The sequence below is a fragment of the Melopsittacus undulatus genome, chromosome 27 (genome assembly GCF_012275295.1).
Source record: "Melopsittacus undulatus isolate bMelUnd1 chromosome 27, bMelUnd1.mat.Z, whole genome shotgun sequence".
NCBI classification, from domain to species: Eukaryota; Metazoa; Chordata; class Aves; order Psittaciformes; family Psittaculidae; genus Melopsittacus; species Melopsittacus undulatus.
The window spans coordinates 674,813-699,791 of record NC_047553.1 but is presented as its reverse complement, the minus strand read 5'-3'; the positions used below and the strand labels follow the sequence as shown (position 1 = coordinate 699,791).

General features: G+C 57.0%; 3 protein-coding genes across 6 annotated transcripts; all 3 read right to left on the bottom strand.

Annotated features, from left to right (window-relative positions):
• Positions 1–1,075: 1,075 nt before the first annotated feature.
• Positions 1,076–10,536, bottom strand: LOC117437790 (soluble scavenger receptor cysteine-rich domain-containing protein SSC5D-like). 2 transcript variants are annotated; one of them, XM_034072427.1, is made up of 8 exons: positions 10,138–10,536; positions 9,833–9,882; positions 9,530–9,605; positions 7,076–7,218; positions 5,175–5,498; positions 3,684–4,007; positions 2,137–2,460; positions 1,076–1,337 (listed from the first exon to the last, which is right to left on the bottom strand). In XM_034072427.1, the coding sequence occupies exons 1-8, from the start codon at positions 10,173–10,175 to the stop codon at positions 1,327–1,329; spliced, it is 1,290 nt and encodes a 429-aa protein (XP_033928318.1). In that variant the 5' UTR covers positions 10,176–10,536; the 3' UTR covers positions 1,076–1,326. The 2 variants fall into 2 exon arrangements, with proteins under 2 accessions (XP_033928318.1, XP_033928317.1); XM_034072426.1 differs by having other exon boundaries at positions 7,076–7,193.
• Positions 10,537–11,549: 1,013 nt separating this feature from the next.
• Positions 11,550–16,896, bottom strand: CHMP2A (charged multivesicular body protein 2A). 3 transcript variants are annotated; one of them, XM_034072383.1, is made up of 6 exons: positions 16,805–16,896; positions 15,113–15,287; positions 13,473–13,652; positions 13,134–13,264; positions 12,469–12,530; positions 11,714–11,842 (listed from the first exon to the last, which is right to left on the bottom strand). In XM_034072383.1, the coding sequence occupies exons 2-6, from the start codon at positions 15,278–15,280 to the stop codon at positions 11,724–11,726; spliced, it is 660 nt and encodes a 219-aa protein (XP_033928274.1). In that variant the 5' UTR covers positions 15,281–15,287; positions 16,805–16,896; the 3' UTR covers positions 11,714–11,723. The 3 variants fall into 3 exon arrangements, with proteins under 3 accessions (XP_033928273.1, XP_033928274.1, XP_033928275.1); XM_034072384.1 differs by having other exon boundaries at positions 15,113–15,284; positions 16,805–16,880; XM_034072382.1 differs by lacking the exon at positions 16,805–16,896 and having other exon boundaries at positions 11,550–11,842; positions 15,113–15,282.
• A 1,194-nt stretch (positions 16,897–18,090) lies between these two features.
• UBE2M (ubiquitin conjugating enzyme E2 M) lies at positions 18,091–23,944 on the bottom strand. The gene is made up of 6 exons (XM_034072388.1): positions 23,659–23,944; positions 22,163–22,257; positions 21,057–21,095; positions 19,861–19,964; positions 19,696–19,759; positions 18,091–18,271 (listed from the first exon to the last, which is right to left on the bottom strand). The coding sequence occupies exons 1-6, from the start codon at positions 23,765–23,767 to the stop codon at positions 18,131–18,133; spliced, it is 552 nt and encodes a 183-aa protein (XP_033928279.1). The 5' UTR covers positions 23,768–23,944; the 3' UTR covers positions 18,091–18,130.
• Positions 23,945–24,979: the final 1,035 nt, after the last annotated feature.

Genomic DNA, 24,979 nt, shown 5'->3' with positions numbered 1-24,979 from the left:
CCGGAGCCGCTTCCGGCCGCGCTCGCGCGCTGCGCCGTTACGTCACTTCCGGGGGGGCGGGGCTGAGGGCGGAGAGGGGAGGGGAGGAAAGGGAGGGGGCGCGTGCGCGTGGGGGCGTGCGTGTGCGCGCGGGGACACGTGAGTGTGCACGTGGTACGTGTGTGTTCGTGTGTGTGTGCACGTGGTACATGTGTGTGCACGTGGTCCATGTGTGTGTGCACGTGGTACATGCGTGTGCACGTGGTACATGTGTGTGTGTGCACGTGGTACATGTGTGTGCATGTGGTACATGGGTGTGCACGTGGTACATGTGTGTTCATGTGTGTGTGTGCACGTGGTACATGTGTGTTCGTGTGTGTGCACGTGGTACATGTTCATGTGTGCGTGCACGTGGTACATGTGTGTGCACGTGATACATGTGTGTGCACGTGGTACAGGCATGTTCATGTGTGCGTGTACATGTACATGTGTGTGCACGTGGTACATGTGTGTTCATGGTACATGTATGTGCATGGAGACGGGGTCATGTGTGGATGTGTGTGGTACATGTGTGCACACGTGGTATGTGTATGTGTGTGCATGTATGTCTGCACGTGGTACATGTGTGTGCACGTGGTACATGTGTGTTCGTGTGTGTGTTCATGGTACATGTATGTGCATGGAGATGTGTGTTTATGTGTGGATGTGTGTGGTACATGTATGCACACGTGGTACATGTATGTGTGTGCGTGTATGTGTGCACGTGGTACATGTGTGTGCACGTGGTACATGTGTGTGCATGGGGACACGTGTGCATGTGGTACATGTATGTGCATGTGGACACATGCATTCTGGGACACGTGTGTGCATGTGGACACATGTGCATAGGGACATGTATGTGCATGTGGACACGTGTGTCCTGGGACGCAGTGTTCCTATTGAAGCCCCCCCCCATTCCCTGCAGGATCCTTTGGGATGCTCCCATTGGGAAGCACAGGACGGAGCTGACACTGACGCCCCCCAAGGACCATCCCATGGACCACAGGAGCCTGGATCCCACATCCGCATTTATTGCCCCAATCCAGAGGGTGGGAAGGGGCATGGAAAAGGGTCGGATTCCAAGGGATGGGATTGGCTCCAAGGGCCTCCATGTCCTGCAGCCGGAGGAGTGAAGGGGTCCAGGGGTCGTCATCTCCATGATTCCCATCTCTCTTCATCACCTTCAATGGGTACCCAATGGGGGGGGGGGGGGGAGCATCCCTTTGGATTAAATCCCTTTGGATTAAATCCCTTTGGATTTGGGACGTTGGCTGCTGAAACCATCCCTCTTGTCCGCATCCATGAGCTCTAGATCCCACCTGGAAGGACAGGGATGCAAAGGCACATTGTTTTAGCCTGCCAAGCCATTGACAGGTCCTAAAGCACACAGAATTCCCAGGGATATGTGATTCCAATAGGAAGATGGGAATCATGCCCCCAAACACCCAGCTCCAGCTCCAGCATCACCCCATTGACTTGGCTATGACAAGGAGGTGATGCTGGCGAAGGGCAAGGAGCCACCAGCACCAACATCCAGCCTGGAAGCTGGGTACCAGGGAATGACTATTGGGATAGGGCATGGATGGAGGAGAGCTGGATGCCTGCATCTTCTGGTACCCACAATGCACTCAATGGAAGGATGCTCCTGGTACCACAATGTACTCAATGGAAGGATGCTCCTGGTACCAGGATGCACTCAATGGAAGGATGCTCCTGGTACCACAATGCACTCAATGGAAGGATGCTCCTGGTACCCACAATGTACTCAATGGAAGGATGCTCCTGGTACCACAATGCACTCAATGGAAGGATGCTCCTGGTACCACAATGCACTCAATGGAAGGATGCTCTGGTACCAGGAAGCACTCAATGGGAGGATGCTCCTGGTACCAGGATACCCTCAATGGAAGGATGCTCCTGGCACCAGGATGCACTCAATGGAAGGATGCTCCTGGTACCAGGAAGCACTCAATGGAAGGATGCTTCTGGTACCAGGAAGCACTCAATGGAAGGATGCTCCTGGTACCAGGATACCCTCAATGGAAGGATGCTCTGGTACCAGGATGTGCCTGGAAGTGCCTCACCCCAATCAGCCCCCCCAGTGCCCCCCATAGGTACCTGTGCACACCACTCCAGCATCCTCTCTGTGCTCACAGTTGTGGCTTCCCCAGGCAGGAGCTTCGCATTGGACCAAAGCCTCTTCATTCCCATTGCAGGCGACATCATCGAGCCATATGGGGCCGGATCCCTCCCCATAGGCAGCCCCATGGGGGGCCCCCATAGCCCTGCCACAGCCCAGCTGCCTGCAGACCACATCAGCATCCTCCAGGTCCCATCCATCATCACACACTGTGCCCCATTGCTGCCCATAGAAGACCTCGACTCGTCCGGAGCAGGGCTCGGAGCCTCCCATCAGGCGCAGGGGAGCGGGTTCAGCATGGTCTGAATGGGAAGGAATAGGGAGAACATCCCATAGGGAGAGGATTCCGGTGTGGAATGGGGTGAATGGGGCCTTCCAATGGGGAAGCATCCCAGGAAGTGCTCCCTTCACCATCACAGCATCCCGGAGTGCATTGGGATGGGATGGAGATCAAAGCACACCCGGATCCATCCCCCTGCTCCAAGCCCCATCCCAACCCTACCCCAGTGTCTCCATTGAACCTATTCCAGTATCCCATCCCCATCCTGGGGATCTCCCTAAGAGCTCATCCCAATCTCCCCTCTTCAATGGGAATTCTTCCCCTCCCTTCAATGGGAAAGGTTCAAGCCATTCCCATTATCCTGCCCCTCCATCCCTCGTCCCAAGCCCCTCTCCATGTTCCCTATAGGCTCCTTCCAAAGGAACCACATCTCATGGGATGAGGTCAGGATGATGCTGAGGGAGAGCCCTTCCCACAGCATCCCTCTTAGGGTTTCTATTGTGACTCTATGGTGTTTCTATATTGTCTCCATGGTATCTCTATGGTATCTCTATGGTGTCTCTATTGTATCCCTATGGTGTCCCTATGGTGTCTCTATGGTGTCCCTATGGTGTCTCCGTCTCTATGGTATCTCATTTGTTTCTCTATGTTATCTCCATGATGCCTCTGTCTCTATGGTATCTCTATGGTGCTTCTATGTTATCTCTATATTTTCTCTATGGTGTCTCTATGGTATCTCTATATTGTCTCTATGGTAACTCTATGGTGTCTCTATGGTGTTTCTATGGTATATCTATGGTGCCTCTGTGCTGTCTCTATTGTGTCTCTATGGTGTCCCAGTTTCCATGGTATCTCTATGGTGTCTCTATGGTATTTCTATGGTGTCTCTGTCTGGTATCTCTATGTTGTCACTGTGGTGTCTCTGTGGTGTCTCTATGGTGTATCTATAATGTCTTAATGATATCTCTATGGTGTCTCTATGGTGTCTCTATGGTGTTTCTATGGTATATCTGTGGTGCCTCTGTGCTGTCTCTATGGTGTCCCAGTTTCCATGGTATCTCTATGGTGTCTCTATGGTATTTCTATGGTGTCTGTGTCTCTCTGGTATCTCTATGTTGTCGCTATGGTGTCTCTATGCTGTCTCTATGTTGTCTCTATGGTGTCTCTATGGTGTGTCTTCCTCCCCAATCCTCATGGATGCAGGACCCAGTGATGCAGCCCCATCCATCACCCCCTAGCACCCACCTGCACACACCACAGCAGCATCCTCCCTATGCACACAGTTATGGCTGCCCCACGGCCTGGCCTTGCATTGGGATAGGGCAGCCTCGGTCCCTTCGCAGTCCACATCATCCAGCCAAATGGGATCGGGTCCCATCCCAAAGGAAGCGGCCGGGGGGGCAGAGAGCGCGGATCCACATCCCAGCTGCCGGCACACGACCTCAGCATCCCGCAGGTCCCATCCGTCATCACACACTGTGCCCCAGTGCTGCCCATAGAGCACCTGCACTGTGCCGGAGCAGCGGCTGGAGCCGTTCACCAGCTGCACCGGTACTGGGGATGGGGGCCCTGTGGGGAGGGGGACAGTGGGTTTGAATACATCACATTACTGCTATGGCAGCACCAGCAGCACCAGCAGCATCACAATCATCACCAGCTGCACCGGTACTGGGGATGGGGGCCCTGTGGGGAGGGGGGACAGCGGGTTTGAATACATCACATTACTGCTATGGCAGCACCAGCATCATCACCAGCAGCATCACCAGCATCACCAGCATCATCACAAACATCACCATCATCATCACCAGCATCACTAGCATCACCAGCATCATCATCACCACCATCATCAGCATCATCACCGTCACCATCATCACCATTTATCATCACCAGCATCATCACCATCATCACCATCATCATCATCACCATCATCATCATCACCACCATCATATCACCATCACCACTATCACATCACCATCATCATCATCACCACCATCATATCACCATCACCACCATCACATCACCATCATCACCATTTATCATCACCAGCATCACCACCAGCACCTCATCGCTATCACCCCTTATCCTATTGCTACAATCAATGATGAAGGCTCCTCTCCAACATCCTTATAGCCCCTTTGGGAACTGGGAGCTGCTCTGAGGTCTCCCTACATCCTCTCTTCCCCAGATCCCTATGGATGATCCCGATGGAGAACTGAAGCCTTTGGGAGCGATGGGGACTGCAGTGCTGTGATTTACCTGAGCACACAACCCCAGCACCTTCCCTATATCCCTATGGATGATCCCAATGGAGAAATGAAGCCTTGGGATCAATGGGGACTGTGTGACTCACCTGAGCACACAACCCCAGCATCTTCCCTATATCCCTATGGATGATCCCAATGGAGAACTGAAGCCTTTGGGATCAATGGGGACTGTGTGACTTACCTGAGCACACAACCCCAGCATCTTCCCTATATCCCTATGGATGATCCCAATGGAGAACTGAAGCCTATGGGATCAATGGGGACTGTGTGACTTACCTGAGCACACAACCCCAGCATCTTCCCTATATCCCTATGGATGATCCCAATGGACAAATGAAGCCTATGGGAGTGATGGGGACTGCATCGCTGTGATTTACCTGAGCACACAACCCCAGCATCTTCCCTATATCCCTATGGATGATCCCAATGGAGAACTGAAGCCTATGGGATCAATGGGGACTGTGTGACTTACCTGAGCACACAACCCCAGCATCCTCTCCATGGTCACAGTTGTGCTCTCCCCATGGCCTCATCCTGCACTGCAGGAGCTCCTCCTCGGTCCCATTGCAATCCACATCATCCAGCCATATGGGGCCGGCTCCTGGTCCGAAGGGAGCGGATCCCGGAGCCGAGAGCACATCCCCACATCCCAGCTGCCGGCACACGACGGTGGCATCCGGCATCCCCCATTGGTCATCACACACTGAGCCCCATTGCTGCTCCCATAGCACCTCCAGCCGCCCCACACAGCGGTTGGGGCCTCCCACCAGGCGGATGGGAGCTCGGATGGCAGCACCTGCATCCCAAGGGAAAGAGGGTTGGAGACATGGGATGATGTGATGGGGCTGGGGGGGTTCCTATAATCCCTATAATGACCTGAGGGGGGGAAGGGCTCCTCGAGAGGAGCATCCAGGCTTTTGTTATCCCTTCCCTTCTTCATATCCCAATCCCTTCCCTTCACTCCATATCCCAATCCCTTCCCTTTACTTCATATCCCAATCCCTTCCCTTCCTCATATCCCAATCCCTTCATTCCATATCCCAATCCCTTCCCTTCTTCATATCCCAATCCCTTCACTTCATATCCCAATCCCTTCCCTTCCCTTAACTCCATATCCCAATCCCTTCCCTTCATTCCATATCCCAATCCCTTCCCTTCCCTTCATATCCCAATCCCTTCCCTTCTTCATATCCCAATCCCTTCCCTTAACTCCATATCCCAATCCCTTCCCTTCCCTTCATATCCCAATCCCTTCCCTTCCTTCCCCATCCAATCCTTCCCCCCTCTCTGGGATCAGTTATTGTCTATCATGGCTCAGCTGTGGGGGCTCCATCCTGTTCCTCCCCCCAGGTGCTGGTCCCAACACACCCCATAGCCCCAGGGGCAGGCAGGGAGTGGGGTTAGCATTGGGATTACCCCATCAATCAAGGGAAGCTCTCCCTTTGCTTCCCTGTTTTCCTAGGCCCATCCCTGTGTATTTGCCTTGTCAATGGTCCCATCTCCTGCTCATCCCTCCTGCGTCACCAGCCTCAAACCCGGATCTTATCCCGGCCCCAAACCCCTTTTCCTTGCCCTAAACTGGGGGGGGGTCTCCATCCATCTCCATCCATCCCCATCCATCCCCATCCATCCCAATCCATCCCCATCCATCCCCATCCATCCCCATCCATCCCCATCTATCCCCATCCCATCCCCATCCATCTCCATCCATCCCCATCCATCCCCATCCATCCCCATCCATCTCCATCCATCCCCATCCATCCCCATCCATCCCAATCCATCCCCATCCGTCCCCATCCATCCCAATCCATCCCCATCCATCCCCATCCATCCCCATCCATCCCCATCCATCTCCATCCATCCCCATCCATCCCCATCCATCCCCATCCATCTCCATCCATCCCCATCCATCCCCATCCATCCCAATCCATCCCCATCCATCCCAATCCATCCCCATCCATCCCCATCCATCCCAATCCATCCCCATCCATCCCCATCCATCCCCATCCATCCCCATCCATCTCCATCCATCCCCATCCATCCCCATCCATCTCCATCCATCCCCATCCATCCCAATCCATCCCCATCCATCCCCATCCATCCCCATCCATCCCCATCCATCTCCATCCATCCCCATCCATCTCCATCCATCCCCATCCATCCCCATCCATCTCCATCCATCCCCATCCATCCCCATCCATCCCCATCCATCCACATCCATCCCCATCCATCTCCATCCATCCCCATCCATCCCCATCCATCCCCATCCATCTCCATCCATCCCCATCCATCCCCATCCATCCCCATCCATCCCCATCCATCCCAATCCCGGTACCCATAACCCTGCTCCCCAGCCCCACAGGGCACACTTACCCCCCAGCCATGCCAGGAGGAAGAGCATCGCTCCCATCCTGCTCCCAAGGAAGGAGCTCAGGCTTCCAGAGCTTGGGAGAATGGGAATCCCTGTGGCTCCCATGGGATGAGGCAGCTCCTGGGGATGAATGGGATTATCCCGGCTGGAAAGAGGGATCCGGATGGTGCCGGAGCAGACAGGGATGGAAGGACCAAGGGACAAGAGCTGCTCCCCTCAGCTCCTCCCTTTATGTGGCCTCTCCCCCTTGCTCAGGGGAGGAAGGATGTGGCTCATCCTCCTCCCTCCCATTCCCTGCCCTTCCCTACTTCCCCCTTCCCATGCTCTTGTGTCCATGGGATGCAGGGAAATCCCCTCCTGGGGATGCTGAGGCCAATGCAAACCAGGGCTGGAGCTTCCCAACATCCCATTGTCCCTATGGGATAAGACATGGATGGGAAGGAGAAGGCAGGAATGAGCCTATCCCATGGGAATCTCCATCCTCAGAGGGCCCCAGAGCCTGACTTGGTGTCCTCATCCCAACCCATCAGTGCGGATGCTTGGACCATGGACCAGCCGTTGCCATGGACACGAGTTTGGGATGGGGATACAGGCACCTCTGATTGGCTGTCACTGGAGGAGATGCTCTGGGTGGGCAGTGGGATGCAGGGGAGCAATGCAAGGCACAGGCCCCATCCTATTGCATATTTTGGGGGGAAATGTTGGGAAATGGATGGTTTTGGGTCACATCCCAGGGATTACATAAGGGGGGATGGGACAAGGCAGGGTCTGAGGCCGGAGGGCAGGAGGAGAGATCCCATGGGATAGCAGAGCATCAATGAACCCCTATTCCCAATGCCAGCAGCACCTTCTATGTGTGATGGGAGCATCCCAATCCCACCTTTTCCATAGGGATGGATCCACCTCCAGCAGCTGTTATCCCTTCACCTGGAGCCCATTTACCTTCCATTGGCTCTGAAGCTCCTTGCTTACCCTTCAGTCCTACCTCCATTGCCTTCTCCACAGCAGGGGGTGGGAAAGGCTTTGCTGTGTCCCCAAGCTCCATCCCATTGGGATGCTCCCACCATCAGATCCAAGGGGGAATCCTGCTCCTTTGGGACCCCATTGGGCAGCTCCAGTGCCAGGATTTGAGCTGGAAAGAGCTCCTAAGGAGTTAAATCCAACAGTGGGGATGGAGGAGCCCATTGACGTGCACAGAGCAGGCGTCAATCAGTGCAAACCAGTCCATCCTCCACCCTAAACCAACAGGGTTTGTTTGCCATCAATCACTGCAAACCAAACCATCCTCATCCCAAACCAATGGGGTTTTCATTGCCATCAATCAGTGCAAACCATCCTATCCCAAACCAATGGGGTTTTCATTGCCATCAATCAGTGCCAACCAAACCATCCTATCCCAAACCAATGGGGTTTTCATTGCCATGAATCACTGCAAACCACTCCATCCTATCCCAAACCAATGGGGTTTCATTGCCATCAATCAGTGCCAACCACTCCATCCTATCCCAAACCAATGGGGTTTTCATTGCCATCAATCAGTGCAAACCACTCCATCCTATCCCAAACCAATGGGGTTTCATTGCCATCCATCACTGGGATAAAGCAGGGATGGGTTTTCCCCTCTGAACCCCAGTTTGAATGGGATGAATGGGGCAGGAACTGGTCCTGAGCAGGGTCATGATGGATGCAGGAGCTCTTTGCCCATAGGACCCAGCCCAGGGCTCACAATGGCCCCATCTGTGCCTTGGTTAAACTGGGATCCATGGGGATGACTTGGCCTTGGATGAGGATGGGGCAATGGGGGTACAATGGGGGAGAAATGGGGGGGCAATAGGGGTGCAATGGAGGTTCAATGGGGGTGCAATGGGGCTGCAATTAAGGGACAATGGGGGTACAATGTGGGTGCAATGCGGTTGTAGTGGGGGTACAATGGGGGTACAATGGGGGTGCAATGGGGCTGCAATGGGGGGACAATGGGGGTGCAATGAGGGTGCAATGGGGGTGCAATGGGGGTGCAATGGGGGTGCAATGGGGGGGCAATGGGGGTGCAATGGGGGGGAAATGGGGGGGCAATGGGGGTACAATGGGGGTGCAATGAGCGTGCAATGGTGGTCAATGGGGGTGCAATAAGGGGACAATGGGTGTGCAATGGGGGTACAATGGGTGTGCAATGGGGGTACAATGGGGGGGAAGGGGGGTGCAATGGGGGGGCAAGGGGGGTGCAATGGGAGTACAATGGGGGAGCAATGGGGGTGCAATCATTGGAGCAGGTTCATCCCAAAGGATGGATCCTATGGAATGAATCCACATTGGAGCAGGTTCATCCCAATGGATGGATCCTATGGAATGAATCCACATTGGAGCAGGTTCATCCCAATGGATGGATCCTATGGAATGCCCCCCCCACTGGAGCAGCTCCATCCCCATGGACCGACCCCACCAGGAGCAGGACTCACCCCAGTGCTGCCCAATTCCCACTGCTCCCATTGGAGCCATTCCAGGACCTCGGATGAGGAAGAGGAGGAGGAAGAGCTGTGGGGACCAAAGGGGAGGGGGGGGGGTCAGCTCCAGGCTGGATCCCAACATCCCATTGTCCGCATGGATTCTGGGATGCACTGACCCAGTTTAATGCTTATCCATGGATGAATGGATTTGATCCCATTTATCCCTATGGAATGCTCATAAATCCAATTTGATCCCACTTTTCCCTATGGAATGCTCATAAATCCCATTACCCCCCCCCATAAGAGGTGCTGTACCTTGAGCATCCGCATCCCAATGGCCAATTCCAGAGCTTGGGATTGAAGAGCTGGAAGAGAATCGAAATCCACATGGATTGGGGCAGCTCCATGGCCACATCCCATTCCCATCCCCCCCATCATTCCCAACCATTCCCAGCTCCCAAATGTGCCATTTTGGGGCTAAATTCACCCATTTTAGGGCTAAATCCACCCGTTTTGGGGCTAAATCCACCCGTTTTGGGGCTAAATTCACCTGTTTTAGGGCTAAATCCACCCCATTTGGGATCAAACACCCACGGCATTCCCGGTATTCCCAACCTCACCTCAGCTCCCACCTGGATGGAATTCCCGACTTTTCCATGCTGCTTCCAGGCCCTTTTGGGATCCTTTTGGGATCGGAGCCCGGGGAGTCCAAAATCCAATGGGAAAAGGGCAAATAATGGGAAGAGGCCAAGGGGGGGAGGGGAATTGTTGGGAATGGGACCAGTTTGGGTGGAATTTCGCCTGGAATTCCACAATTCCTCTGTTTTCATGGGGTTTGACCCCCCCCCATCCCATTCCCATAGGGAGGAGTGGATCCATGCCCCAAATCCCATCTTTTCCATGGGAAACACCCCCTGGAACCCCCATTCCCACCCCAAGGGGAAAGAATTCCCACTTTCCCATTGGAATCCCATTGACTTCCTGCTTCCAAAGGGGTTTAGAGCCAACGCGGATCCCAATTCCCACCATTCCCAACCACATCCCAATCCCAACATCCCAAATCCCCTGGAAACACTGGGAAAAGCCATACCCAAAGTGGGAAGCATCCGGATAAACCCACATAGACCAACCCCCCCCCCCCAATAGGCACCAATGAATCCCATTCCCAGCCATTCCCAATCCCATCCTACCCCCCCCCTCCATAGGAAGCAGCCAGGACCAATCTCAGGTCTTTATTTGCCCCCCCGGGGGGGGGACGACCCCCAATGGGGGTAAATACCCAGGGGTGGGCAGTGCAAATACCCCAAGAGGGGGCAAATAGTGGGGGGGGCAAAGAGAGGCTGGGGGGGTAAATAACTCAGTGGGGGCAAATAACTCAATAAGGGGGGTAAATAACCCAATAGGGGGTAAATAACTCAATGGGGGGGCAAATAACTCAATAAGGGGGGTAAATAACCCAATAGGGGGGTAAATAACTCAATGGGGGGCAAATAACCCAATGGGGGGGGCAAATAACTCAATAAGGGGGGTAAATAACCCAATAGGGGGTAAATAACTCAATGGGGGGGCAAATAACTCAACAGGGGGGTAAATAACCCAATAGGGGGGTAAATGGGGCAATGGGGGGGGGCAATTGGCCAATGGGGGGGGCAGATCCCCCTGTAGTGTGTCCCAGGTGCCCCCCCTGCCCCTCCCCACCCCAGGGAGGGGTCAAAGGTGACTTAGGGACAGCCCTGGGGTCACCAGAGGTCAAAGGGCATCGTCAGAGCACTGGATAGGGTCAAAGGTCACATGACCCAGGTCAGCGTCTGAAGGGTACAGGTGAGGGGTCAGTGGTCCCAGGTCACATGGCAGAGGTTGGAGGTCAAAGGTTACATGTCCGGGGGTCACATGAAAAAGGTTCAGGGACACAGGTCATGTGTCAGGGTCACATGTCACAGACATGTGTCAGAGGTCAAAGGTCGCGTGTTCAGGGGGCAGAGCCTGCAGGTCATGTGTTGGGGTCGGCAGTCAAAGGTCACAGGACACGGAGTCACGTGTCACACATCATGTGGTCAGATGTAACAGGCCATGTGGTCAGAGGTCATAGGTCATGCGTTCAGCTGTCACACGGTCAGGGAGCAGAGATCGCAGGGTCAGCGGTCAAAGGTCACGGCCACGCGGTCAGCGATCACACGTCACGGGGTCAGGGGTCACAGGTCAGGGGTCAGTCCCGCCGCAGGTTCTTGAGCCGCTCCTCCAGGTCAGCGTCAGCATCAGCAATAGCAGCAGCTTCGGGAGAGCGCCCCTCCCCCACCGACAGAGAGCCACCGGGGGGGGGCAGAGCTGCGGGGGAGGGGTCAGTGACCATAGAGACATAGAGACCAGAGAGACCAGAGAGACCAGAGAGACCATAGAGACATAGAGACCAGAGAGAACATAGAGACCATAGAGACCATAGAGACCATAGAGGCCATAGAGACCATAGAGACCATAGAGAACATAGAGATCATAGAGACCATAGAGGCCATAGAGACCATAGAGACCATAGAGACCATAGAGATCATAGAGACCATAGAGACCATAGAGACCCATAGAGACCATAGAGACATAGAGACCAGAGAGACCAGAGAGACCCATAGAGACCATAGAGACCCATAGAGACCATAGAGACCATAGAGATTCATAGAGACCCATAGAGACCCATAGAGACCATAGAAACCTATAGGGACCCATAGAGCCCCATAGCATCCATAGAGCCCATAACACCCATAGCACCAATTACCCTCCATTACCCGACTGCCCCCCATTGACCCCATTCCCCCCATTACCCCCACTGACCCCATTCCCCCCATTGCCCCATTGACCCCATTGCCCCCATTGACCCCATTGCCCCCATTAACCCCATTGCCCCCATTCCCCCATTGCCCCATTGACCCCATTCCCCCCACTGCCCCATTGCCCCCACTCACTGGCCAGCTCATCGGTCAGGTTCAGCCCCAGCTCATCCAGCACTTGGGACACGACAGCGTCACTGAGGGGACATCAGCAGGAGGTGACACCAGTGACCCACAGCCCACCCCATAGCCCCCTTGGTGCCCCCATTGATGCACCCATTGGTGCCCCCATTGGTGTCCATTGGTTCCCATTGCTCCCCATTGATGACCCCATTGGTCCTCATTGATGCCCCCATTGCTCCCCATTGATGACCCCATCACTCCCCATTGATGCCCCCATTGGTCCCCATTGATGCCCCCATTGCTCCCCATTGATGCCCCCATTGATATCCATTGGTTCCCATTGCTCCCCATTGATGCCCCCACTGATGCCCCCATTGGTCCCCGTTGATGCCCCCATTGCTCCCCATTGATGTCCCCATTGGTCCTCATTGATGTCCCCATTGATGCCCCCACTGATGCCCACATTGGTGTCCATTGGTGTCCATTGCTCCCCACTGATGCCCCCATTGCTCCCCATTGCTCCCCATTGATGCCCCCATTGATATCCATTGGTTCCCATTGCTCCCCACTGCTGCCCCCATTGTTCCCCATTGATGTCCCCATTGGTCCCCATTGCTCCCCACTGATGTCCCCATTGCTCCCCATTGATGCCCCCATTGATGCCCCATGGCTCCCACCTCTCCTCCTCATCCTCCTCATCCCCCATGGCGTCATCAATGGCATCATTCATCAGCTCCTCCTTCATGTCCATGATCTCTGCCTGCTTCTCGAAGTCCATCATGATCTTCTGGATCTGGGGCAGCTTCAGCTGCATGGGGCGACACGGTCACCACTGGGCTATGGGGCAACCAAGCTATGGGGCCACCAGGCTAGGGGCGACCTGAACCATGGAGGACCTGCCCCATGGAGGACCTGACCCATGGAGGACCTGACCCATGGAGGATCCAACCCATGGAGGACCTGACCCATGGAGACCCCCCCCCACAGTGCCCCCCCCCACCCCCCTGCCCCCCCACCTGCCGGTTCATGGTGGCCATGGCTTTGGTGACTCCCTTCATGGCCTGGGCCATGGAGTTGTTGGACTTGAGGGTCTGGATCTTGAGGGCCACGGCCTGGACATTGGCTCTCATGGTGATGAACTTGTTCACATAGCGCCGGGTGCGAACCAGGTCCTTGGCCATGATCCGCACGGCATCCTGGGAACATCCCGAGGGATACATGGATCCCTTTGTACACATCCCAATGGATTCCTGGTCCCTTCATCCCCATCCCAATGGATTCCTGGTCCCTTCATCCCCATCCCAATGGATTCCTGATCCCTTTGTACCCATCCCAATGGATTCCTGGTCCCTTCATCCCCATCCCAATGGATTCCTGTTCCCTTCGTACCCATCCCAATGGATTCCTGTTCCCTTCATCCCCATCCCAATGGATTCCTGTTCCCTTCATCCCCATCCCAATGGATTCCTGGTTCCTCCATCCCCATCCCAATGGATTCCTGGATCCCTTCATCCCCATCCCAATGGATTCCTGTTCCCTTCATCCCCATCCCAATGGATTCCTGATCCCTTCATCCCCATCCCAAGGGATTCCCGGCCCCTTTCCCCACTGCATCCCGGTGCCGGCTGCAGGCCCTGCTTGTCCTCAATGGGGCCCTTGGGTACCACTGCAGTGCCTGCCCCTCCCCCCCCAAATGTTATCCCAATGCTGTTCCCACACCATTCCCAATGTGATCCCACACTATTCCCAATGTTATCCCAACACCATTCCCAATGTTATCCCTGCCATTCCCACACTATTCCCAATGTTATCCCAATGCTATTCCCAACGTTAACCCACACTATTCCCAACACTATTCCCAATGTTATCCCACACCATTCCCACACTATTCCCAACGTTATCCTATGCCATTCCCAACACCATGCCCAATGTTATCCCCACGCCATTCCCAACGCGATTCCCAATGTTATACCCACACCATTCCCACTGTTACCCCACGCCATTCCCACACCATTCCCACACCATTCCCTATGTTACCCCACACCATTCCCACACCATTCCCAACACCATTAACACCGTTCCCCCATGCCATTCCCACACCATTCCCAACATTACCCCATGCCATTCCCACACCATTCCCAATGTTACCCCACACCATTCCCACCATTACCCCACATCATTCCCAGTGCCATTCCCACCGCTACCCCACACCGTTCCCACACCATTCCCAAGGTTATCCCACACCATTCCCACACCATTCCCACCGTTATCCCACACCATTCCCACCATTCCCCCACACCATTCCCACCGTTACCCCACGCCATTCCCAACATTATCCCACACCATTCCCAACACCATTCCCAATGTTATCCCCATGCTACTCCCAACACTATTCCCAACGTTACCCCACCCCATCCCCACCCCATTCCCAAGCCATCCCCACCATTATCCAACCCCATTCCCACCCCATCCCCACCATTATCCAACCCCATTCCCACCCCATTCCCACCGTTCCCCCACCCCATCCCCACCCCATTCCCACTGTTATCCCACCCCATTCCCACCATTCCCACCCCACCCCCACCCCATTCCCACCCCATTCCCACCATTATCCCACCCCATCCCCACCCCATTCCCACTGTTCCCCCTCCCCCACCATCTGTCCCTGCTTCGCCATCTTCTTGATATCCAGGATGATTTTCTTCTCCTGAGCCTCCAGTTTGGCTCGTTCCCGATCCAGGTCCCGGGTGGCTCTGGCCAGAGCTCGTTGGTTCTGGCGCAGCAGCTCCTCCGGCGTCTTCCGGCGCCCGAACAGCAGCTCCATGGCACTGCTGGCAATGGGATATGGGATATGGCAATGGGATATGGGGGTGTCAATGGGATATGGGATACAGGGATGTCAATGGGATACAGGGATGGCAATGGGATATGGGGGTGGCAATGGGATATGGGATACAGGGATGTCAATGGGATACAGGGATGTCAATGGGATATGTGATACAGGGATGTCAATGGGATACGGGGATGGCAATGGGATATGGGATACAGGGATGTCAATGGGATACGGGGATGGCAATGGGATATGGGATACAGGGATGTCAATGGGATACAGGGATGTCAATGGGATATGTGATACAGGGATGTCAATGGGATACGGGGATGGCAATGGGATATGGGGGTGTCAATGGGATACAGGGATGTCAATGGGATATGGGATACAGGGATGTCAATGGGATACAGGGATGTCAATGGGATATGGGATACAGGGATGTTAATGGGATACAGGAATGTCAATGGGATACAGGGATGTAAATGGGATACAGGGATGTAAATGGGATATGGGATACAGGGATGGCAATGGGATACGGGGATGGCAATGGGATATGGGGGTGTCAGTGGGATACAGGGATGTCAATGGGATATGGGGGCATCAATGGGATACAGGGACATGGGTGAGGAGCATAAAGGGGCAACAGAGGCACAAATACCCCCCCTGGAGCAGTTATTACCCCCTATTCACCTTCATTCCCCCCCCGGGGTATTTATTGCCCCCTTAAGGCCACAGTTGCCCCTCTGGGCCCTTATTACCCCACCCCAGGGGTATTTACAAGCCCCCTTGTCCCCGCCCCTTCTCCATGGCAACAGCCAATCACCGCCCGAGGCCACGCCCCCTTCCCATTTCCGGCTCGGTTCCACCCACCCCGTCTCTATGGTGCAGGCCTAGAGCGCCGCCATGATGGACGCTCTGTCCCGGCCCCCCCACTCTATGGTTCGAGGCCCCTCTGGCCCCTCTGGAGGCCTCGGCGCCGTCTCTATGGTTCCGGGGCCCCCCCTCCGGGCCCCGCCGCTCTGGCCCGCTCGTCTCTATCGTATCCCCGGCTCCGGGCCCTTCTACCCCCACCCCCCATCTCTATGACCCCGGCTGCTCTATTCCCCCCCCCCGCTTCCGTCTCTATGACCCAACCGCTCTATTTCCCCCCCGCTTCCGCCTCTATGATCCTCAACCGCTCTATCCCGACCCCCGCTCCCGTCTCTATGACCCCTGACCCCAGGGCCGCTCTATCCCCCCCGCTCCCGTCTCTATGACCCAACCCCTCTATCCCTTCCGCTCCCGTCTCTATGGCCCCAGGGCCGCTCTATCCCCCCCGCTCCCGTCTCTATGATCCAACCGCTCTATCCCCCCCCCGTTCCCGTCTCTATGACTCCCAGGGCCGCTCTATCCCCCCCCCCCGCTCCCGTCTCTATGACCCAACCGCTCTATCCCCCCCCGTTCCCCCCTCTATGACCCCTGACCCTAGGGCCGCTCTATCCCCCCCCGTTCCCGTCTCTATGATCCCGGTCCGCTCACCGCGATCCTCCCGGTGTTTGCCTCTCACTTCCGCGTTGACGTCACGCGGCGTCGGTCACATGACCGAGAGAGGCCCCGCCCCCCTCCCCATAGGGGGTGTGGGAACCATAGAGGAAGTGGGCAGAGCGGTCACTTCCGGGTTTGGGTCATAGAGGGGGCGGGGAGAGCGGCGCCGCAGGGAGGGCGCCCCCTGGCGGCCTGGGGGTGTTGGGAGCTGGTACTGGGAGTAATGGGATTGGGAACTGGGCGGACTGGGAGCAATAGGGAAGTGAACTGGGAACACTGGGATCCATATAGAAAGGAACTGCGAATACTGGGACCCCTATAGAAGGGAACTGGGAATACTGGAACCCCTATGGAAGGGAACTGGGAATACTGGGATCTATATAGAAAGGAACTGCGAATACTGGGACACCTATAGAAGGGAACCGGGAATACTGGGATCCATATAGAAAGGAACTGGGAATACTGGGACCCCTACAGAAGGGAACTGGGAATACTGGGATCCATATAGAAAGGAACTGGGAATACTGGGACCCCTATAGAAGGGAATCAGGAAGACTGGGATCCATGTAGAAAAGAACTGGGAATACTGGGACCCCTATAGAAGGGAACTGGGAATACTGGGATCTATATAGAAAGGAACCGGGAATACTGGGATCCATATAGAAAGGAACTGGGAATACTGGGACCCCTATAGAAGGTAATCGGGAATAGTGGGACCCCTATAGAAGGGAACTGGGAATACTGGGATCCCTATAGAAGGGAACTGGGAATACTGGGATCCATATAGAAAGGAACTGGGAATGCTGGGACCCCTATAGAAGGGAACTGGGAATACTGGGATCCATATAGAAAGGAACTGTGAATACTGGGACCCCTACAGAAGGGAACTGGGAATACTGGGACCTATATAGAAAGGAACCGGGAATACTGGGATCCATATAGAAAGGAACTGGGAATACTGGGACTGCTATAGAAGGGAACTGGGAATACTGGGACCCCTATGGAAAGGAACTGGGAATACTGGGATCCATGTAGAAAAGAACTGGGAATACTGGGACCCCTACAGAAGGGAACTGGGAATACTGGGATCCATATAGAAAGGAACTGGGAACGGCTCCATCATCACCACCACCTTTAATCAGCGCTGGGGGGGGGGGCGCCCCCCCCGCCCCCGGGGGCGGGGCAATAAATAGGGGGGGCGGAGCTTGGAAGGGGGCGCGGTTTAGAGATGGGCGGGGCTTGGAGGGGGAACGGGGGCGTGGCTTGAGGAAGGGGGCGGGGTTTGAGGGGAAGGGGGCGGGGTTTGGGGAGGGGGCGGGGCTACTTGAGGCAGCGCTCGAAGTAGGTGGCCCCCACGTATCCGCCGCGCAGGGAGCGCTGCACGTTCTGCTCGAACAGGCGGCGGTTGCTCTGCAGGACCTCAGCGGCCTCCTTGTTCAGGGGGTCCTCGGGGTTCGGCTCCTGGGGGGGGATGGGGGGGGATGGGATGGGGGAGGATGGGGGGGAAGGGATGGAGATAGGGGGAAAGGGTTGGGGGAAAGGGATGGGGATGAGGGGGGGTAAAAGGGATGGGGATGGGGGGATAAAGGGTAAGGAATGGGGGAAGGGATGGGGATGGGGGGGATAAAGGGTAAGGGATGGGGGGAAAGCGATGGGGGAGGAAGGGGATGGGGGAGGAAGGGGATGGGGGAGGAAGGGGATGGGGGAGGAAGGGGATGGGGGAGGAAGGGGATGGGGGAGGAAGGGGATGGGGGAGGAAGGGGATGGGGGAGGAAGGGGATGGGGGAGGAAGGGGATGGGGATAGGGGGGAAGAGATGGGGGGAAAGGGATGGAGATGGGGGGTAAAAGGTAAGGAATGGGAATGGGGAGTAAGAGATGGGGGAGAAGGGGATGGGGGGGTAAGAGATGGGGAGAAAGGGATGGGGGAAAGGGATGGAGATGGGGGGGTAAAGGGGAAGGGATGGGGTGGGGGGATAAAGGGTAAGGGATGGGGGTAAGGGATGGGGGAGAAATCGGATGGGGGTGGAAGGGATGGGTTGAAAGGGATGGAGATAGGGAGGGTAAAGGGTAAGGCATGGGAATGGGGGGGTAAGGGATGGGGGAAAGGGGATGGAGAAATGGGGGTAAGGGGTGTAGGGAGAAGGGGATGGGGATGTGGGGGTAGAGAGTAAGGAATGGGGATGGGGGGGATGGGGTGGGGGAGGAAGGGGATGGGGGAAGGGGATGGGGGGAAAGGGACGGGGTGGGTGGATAAGGGTAAGGGATGGGAGGAAGGGATGGAGTTTGGGGAGGTAACGGGTAAGGGATGGGGCAGAAAGGGATGGAGATGGGGGGAAAAGGAATGGAAATAGGGGGGTAAAGGATGGGAATGGGGGGTTAAGGAATGTAGGGGGAACAGGATGGGGGGGTAAAAAGTAAGGGATGGAGATGGGGAAGTAAAGGGTAAGGAATGGGGGGGATAAAGGGTAAGGGATAGTGATGGGGGGAAGGGATGGGGGGGAAAGGGATGCGGGTGTAAAGGGTAAGGGATAGGGGGGTAACAGATGGGGGGGAAGGGATGGGGGTGGGGTAAGGGGGTATGGGATGGGGGGCATAGGATAGGGGACACGGGATTGGGGGCATGGGATGGGGGATATAGGAATAGGGAGATATGGGGATAGCAGGAGATGGGGACAGGGGAATACAAGGATATAGGGGTCATTGGTGCCCACTGCCCCCCCCCACTGCCCCCCATCTGCCTTAATGCCCCCCAATAGCCCTTAATGTACCGCCAATACCCTTAAACACCCCCCCAGTACAGGGAACAGGGTGACCCCAATGTCCCAAAGCCACCACTGCCCCATAAGCAATGACCCCTTATGGGTCCCCCCCCATTGGTACCCACCAGGAAGAGGTACTGCAGCCCGTAGATGATGGAGTTTATCGTCAGCACCGGCTTCCAGTCCTCTCTGTGGGGGGGGGGACACACACAGACAATGGGGGTCAATGGGGGGTCCCAGTAGCCACCCTGCTGGGGTTGGTGGCCACCGGGGGGGGGTCACTTGCCCACCTGAGGATGTTGAGGCAGACGTTGCCCTCCAGGTCGATGTTGGGGTGATAAACCATGGTCTCACACTTGACCTTGGGGGGGTCGTGGGGGTAGCCCTGGCCAACCTGTATGGGGGGGGAGGCAAAGGGGGGGTCTTGGTGGCCACAGGTTGGGGGTTGGTGGCCACCAAGGTCCTGCTCCAATGGTGGCCATAAAGCCACTGTGGTGGCCACCATTGAATCATGGTTTGGTGGCCACAGTTGGGGGTTGGTGGCCACCAAGGTCCTGCTCCAATGGTGGTCATAAAGCCACTGTGGTGGCCACCATTGGCTCATGGTTTGCTGGCCACAAGATAGGGGTTGGTGGCCACCAAGCTCCTGCTCCAATGGTGGCCATAAAGCCACTGTGGTGGCCACCATTGGCTCATGGTTTGGTGGCCACAGGTTGGGGGTTGGTGGCCACCAAGGTCCTGATTCAATGGTGGCCATAAAGCCACTGTGGTGGCCACCATTGGCTCATGGTTTGGTGGCCACAGGTTGGGGGTTGGTGGCCACCAAGGTCCTGATTCAATGGTGGCCATAAACCCACTGTGGTGGCCACCACTGGCTCCTCACTGGGGGTTAGGGGCCACCAGGCTCCTGATCTAATGGTGGCCACAAACCCATTTTGGTGGCCACCATTGGCTCATGGTTTGGTGGCCACAGTTTGGGGGTTGGTGGCCACCAAACTCCTGCTCCAATGGTGGCCACAAAGCCACTGTGGTGGCCACCATTGGCTCATGGTTTGGTGGCTACAGGTTGGGGGTTGGTGGCCACCAAGGTCCTGATCCAATGGTGGCCACAAACCTATCTTGGTGGCCACCATTGGCTCATAGTTTGGTGGCCACAGTTGGGGGTTGGTGGTCACCAAGGTCCTGATCCAATGGTGGCCACAAACCCATCATGGTGGCCACCACTGGCTCATGGTTCGGTGGCCACAGTTTGGGGGTTGGTGGCCACCAAGGTCCTGCTCCAATGGTGGCCACAAACCCATCATGGTGGCCACCACTGGCTCATGGTTTGGTGGCCACAGGTTGGGGTTTGGTGGCCACCAAGCTCCTGATCCAATGGTGGCCATAAACCCATCTTGGTGGCCATAAAGGCTGTTTCCCTCCCCCCCCCCCCCCCCAATGGCTGGTGGCCCTGGGATGGCTCTTGGTGGCCACAAGCAGCACTGACCTTAAAGCTGAAGACAAACTTCCCTCCCTTGTAGAAGCCCTGGGGGGGGAAAGAGATGTCAGTATGGGGGGGACACAAAGGGATATGTGGGGTACACAAAGGGACATGAGGGGCACACAAAGGGACATGGGGGGTGATGAAGGGACATGGGGGGCACACAGAGGGACATGGGGGGCACACAAAGGGACATGGGGGGCACACAAAGGGACATGGGGGGCACACAAAGGGATATGGGGGGCACACAAAGGGACATGGGGGGCACACAAAGGGACATGGGGGGCACACAAAGGGACATGAGGGGCACACAAAGGGATATGGGGGGCACACAAAGGGACATGGGGGGCACACAAAGGGACATGGGGGGCACACAAAGGGACATGGGGGGCACACAAAGGGATATGGGGGGCACACAAAGGGACATGGGGGGCACACAAAGGGACATGGGGGGCACACAAAGGGACATGGGGGGCACACAAAGGGATATGGGGGGCACACAAAGGGACATGGGGGGCACACAAAGGGACATGGGGGGCACACAAAGGGACATGGGGGGCACTCAAAGGGATATGGGGGGCACACAAAGGGATATGGGGGGCACACAAAGGGACATGGGGGGCACACAAAGGGACATGGGGGACACACAGACGGACACGGGGGGCACACAAAGGGACGTGGGGGGGTGATGAAGGGACATGGGGGGCACACAAAGGGACATGGGGGGGTGATGAAGGCACATGGGGGGCACACAGAGGGACATGTGGGGCACACAAAGGGACGTGGGGGGCACACAAAGGACATGGGGGGGTGATGAAGGGACATGGGGGGGTGATGAAGGGACATGTGGGGCACACAAAGGGACATGGGGGGCACACAAAGGGACGTGGGGGGGTGATGAAGGGACATGTGGGGCACACAAAGGGACATGGGGGGCACACAAAGGGACGTGTGGGGCACACAAAGGGATATGGGGGGCACACAAAGGGACATGGGGGGGTGATGAAGGGATATGGGGGGCACACAAAGGGACATGGGGGGGTGATGAAGGGACATGGGGGGGTGATGAAGGGACATGGGGGGGTGATGAAGGGACATGGGGGGGTCCCCACCTCGTCGGGGCAGATGAGGAGCCGGAAATGGAGGAGATCGTCCTGGTCGGAGAAGTCAATCTCACAAGTCTTGGGCAGGTTCAGCTCGTTGATGTCTATGGGGGGGCATTGGTACCCATGGGGGGGCACATTGGTGCCCATACGGGGGGGGTCATTGGTACCCATGGGGGGGCATTGGTACCCATGGGGGGGCATTGGTACCCATGGGGGGGCACATTGGTACCCATGGGGGGGGCATTGGTACCCATGGGGGCACATTGGAACCCATAGGGGAGCATTGGTACCCATGGGGTGGGCATTGGTAACCATGGGGGTGTCATTGGTACCCATAGAGGGGGCATTGATAACCATGGGGGGGCATTGGTACCCATGGGGGGGTCATTGGTACCCATGGGGGGCACATTGGTACCCATGGGGGGGGCACTGGTACCCATGGGGGGGCATTGGTATCCAAGGGGGGGGCATTGGTACCCATGGGGAGGCATTGGTACCCATAGAGGGGGCATTGGTACCCATGGGGGGCACATTGGTATCCAAGGGGGGGGCATTGGTACCCATAGAGGGAGCATTGGTACCCATGGGGGGGGCACTGGTACCCATGGGGGGGGGCATTGGTACCCATGGGGGGGGGCATTGGTACCCATGGGGGGGGCATTGGTACCCATGGGGGGGGGCATTGGTACCCATGGGGGGGGCATTGGTATCCATGGGGGGGGGCCACATCCCTGCCCCCCCACCCCTACTGGAACCAGTTCCCTCTCCCTACAGGCCAAATAAGGCCCCACTGGTACCAAGAGCCCCCATGAAGCACACTGGGAAGGGACTCCCCCCACCCCATTCAACCCCCCCAGGCCCCATTTCCCCCCTATTAAACCCCCTCAGACCACATTAGGGACCCCCCCATCTCCATTTGATCCCCCCAGGCTCTATTAGAACCCCCCCGTGCCCCATTAGACCACCCTCAGGCCCCATTAAACCCCAATTAACCCCCTCCCGGCCCCATTATACACCCATTAACCCCCCCCAGCCCCATTAAACCCCCTCAAGCCCTTTTAGAACCCCCCCATCTCCATTAACCCCCCCCAGCCCCATTAACCCCCCCCCCATCTCCATTAGAACCCACCCAGGCTCTATTAGAACCCCCGTGCCCCATTAGACCCCCACCAGGCCCCATTTCCCCCCCATTAACCCCCTCCCATCCCCATTAACCCCCTCCCGGCCCCATTAACCCCCCCAGACCCTTTTAGACCCCCCCCATCTCCATTAGACCCACACCAGGCCCCATTAACCCTCCATTAAACCCCCCCCAGGCCCCATTCCCCCCCCCCCCCTCCAGGCCCCACTTAGGCCCGTCCAGGCCCCGTTTAGGCCTCTACAGGCCCCGTTCGGTGCCGGTACCGGTTGGGGGGCCGGGTTCCGTTTCCGGTTCCCCCCCCCCCCGGTTCTCCCCCGGTTCCGGTCCGGTTCCGTTCCCCCCCCCCCCCGGTTCCGGTCACCTTTCTGTATCCGGAGCTGTGCGGCTGAGGCCTTTTTGCTGCTGCCTTTGGTGCCTCCTGCGGATTCCTCCTCCTTCTTCTGCTGCTTCAGCGAGAACAGCTTGATCATCCTGCCGGGACCGGAACCGGAACCGGGACCGGAACCGGAACCGGGCGGGGGGAGCCGGCCTGGGCCCCCCCCGGAAGGGAGGGCGGAGCGGGCGGCGGCGGCGGCGCTGAGGGGACGGGATCGGCCACGGCCGCTCGGCAACTTCCGGCGGCGTTCGGCAACTTCCGGCGGCGCTCGGCAACTTCCGGAGGCGTTCGGCAACTTCCGGCGGCGTTCGGCAACTTCCGGCGGCGTTCGGCAACTTCCGGAGACGTTCGGGGGCTTCCGGAGGTGTTCGGCAACTTCCGGCGGCGTTCGGAGCTTCCGGCGACGCTCGGTAACTTCCGGAGGCGTTCGGTAACTTCCGGCAGCACCCGGTAACTTCCGGCAGCGTTCAGTAACTTCCGGCAGCGTTCGGTGACTTCCGGAGGCGTTCGGTAACTTCCGCCGGCGTTCGGTAACTTCCGTCAGCGTTCGGTAACTTCCGGCGGCGTTCGGCAGCTTCCGGAGGCGTTCGGTAACTTCCGGCGCCGCTCGGTAACTTCCGGCGGCGCTCGGTGCTCTCCGGACAGGGCTCGGGCCGGCGCTGGACGCGCTTCGGGTTCCTCCGGAAACAGAAGGATTCGTTCCGGGGTTGTTCCCACCCCCCCCTTCCCTTCGGCTCCTTCCGGAACACTTCGGCTCTTTCCGTAAAGGGGGAGGGGGTTCGATGCTTTCCGCGTCCCTATAGGGAGCCCCGAGTGGCTTCGGGTCTTTCCGGACTCAATTCGGCTCTTTCCGGAACACTTCGGCTCTTTCCGTAAGGGGGAGGGGGTTCGATGCGCTCCGTGTCTCTATGGGGAGCCCCGAGCAGCTTCGGCTGTTTCCGGAACACTTCGGCTCTTTCTGTAAAGGAGAGGGGCTCGATGCGCTTCCCCCCCCGTTCCGTGTCTCTATGGGGAGTCCCGAGCAGCTTCGGGTATTTCCGGAGCACTTCGGCTCTTTCCGGAAGGTGGGGGGGGGGGGGGTCTCGATGCGCTCCGTGTCTCTATGGAGAGCTCCGAGTGGCTTCGGGTCTTTCCGAACTCACTTCGGCTCTTTCCGGAAAGGGGAGGGGCTAGATGCGCTCCCCCCCCCCCCCCCGTTCCGTGTTTCTATGGGGAGTCCCGAGCAGCTTCGGGTATTTCCGGACTCACTTCGGCTCTTTCCGTAAAGGAGGGGGGGGGCTCGATGCTCTCCATGTCTCTATGGGGA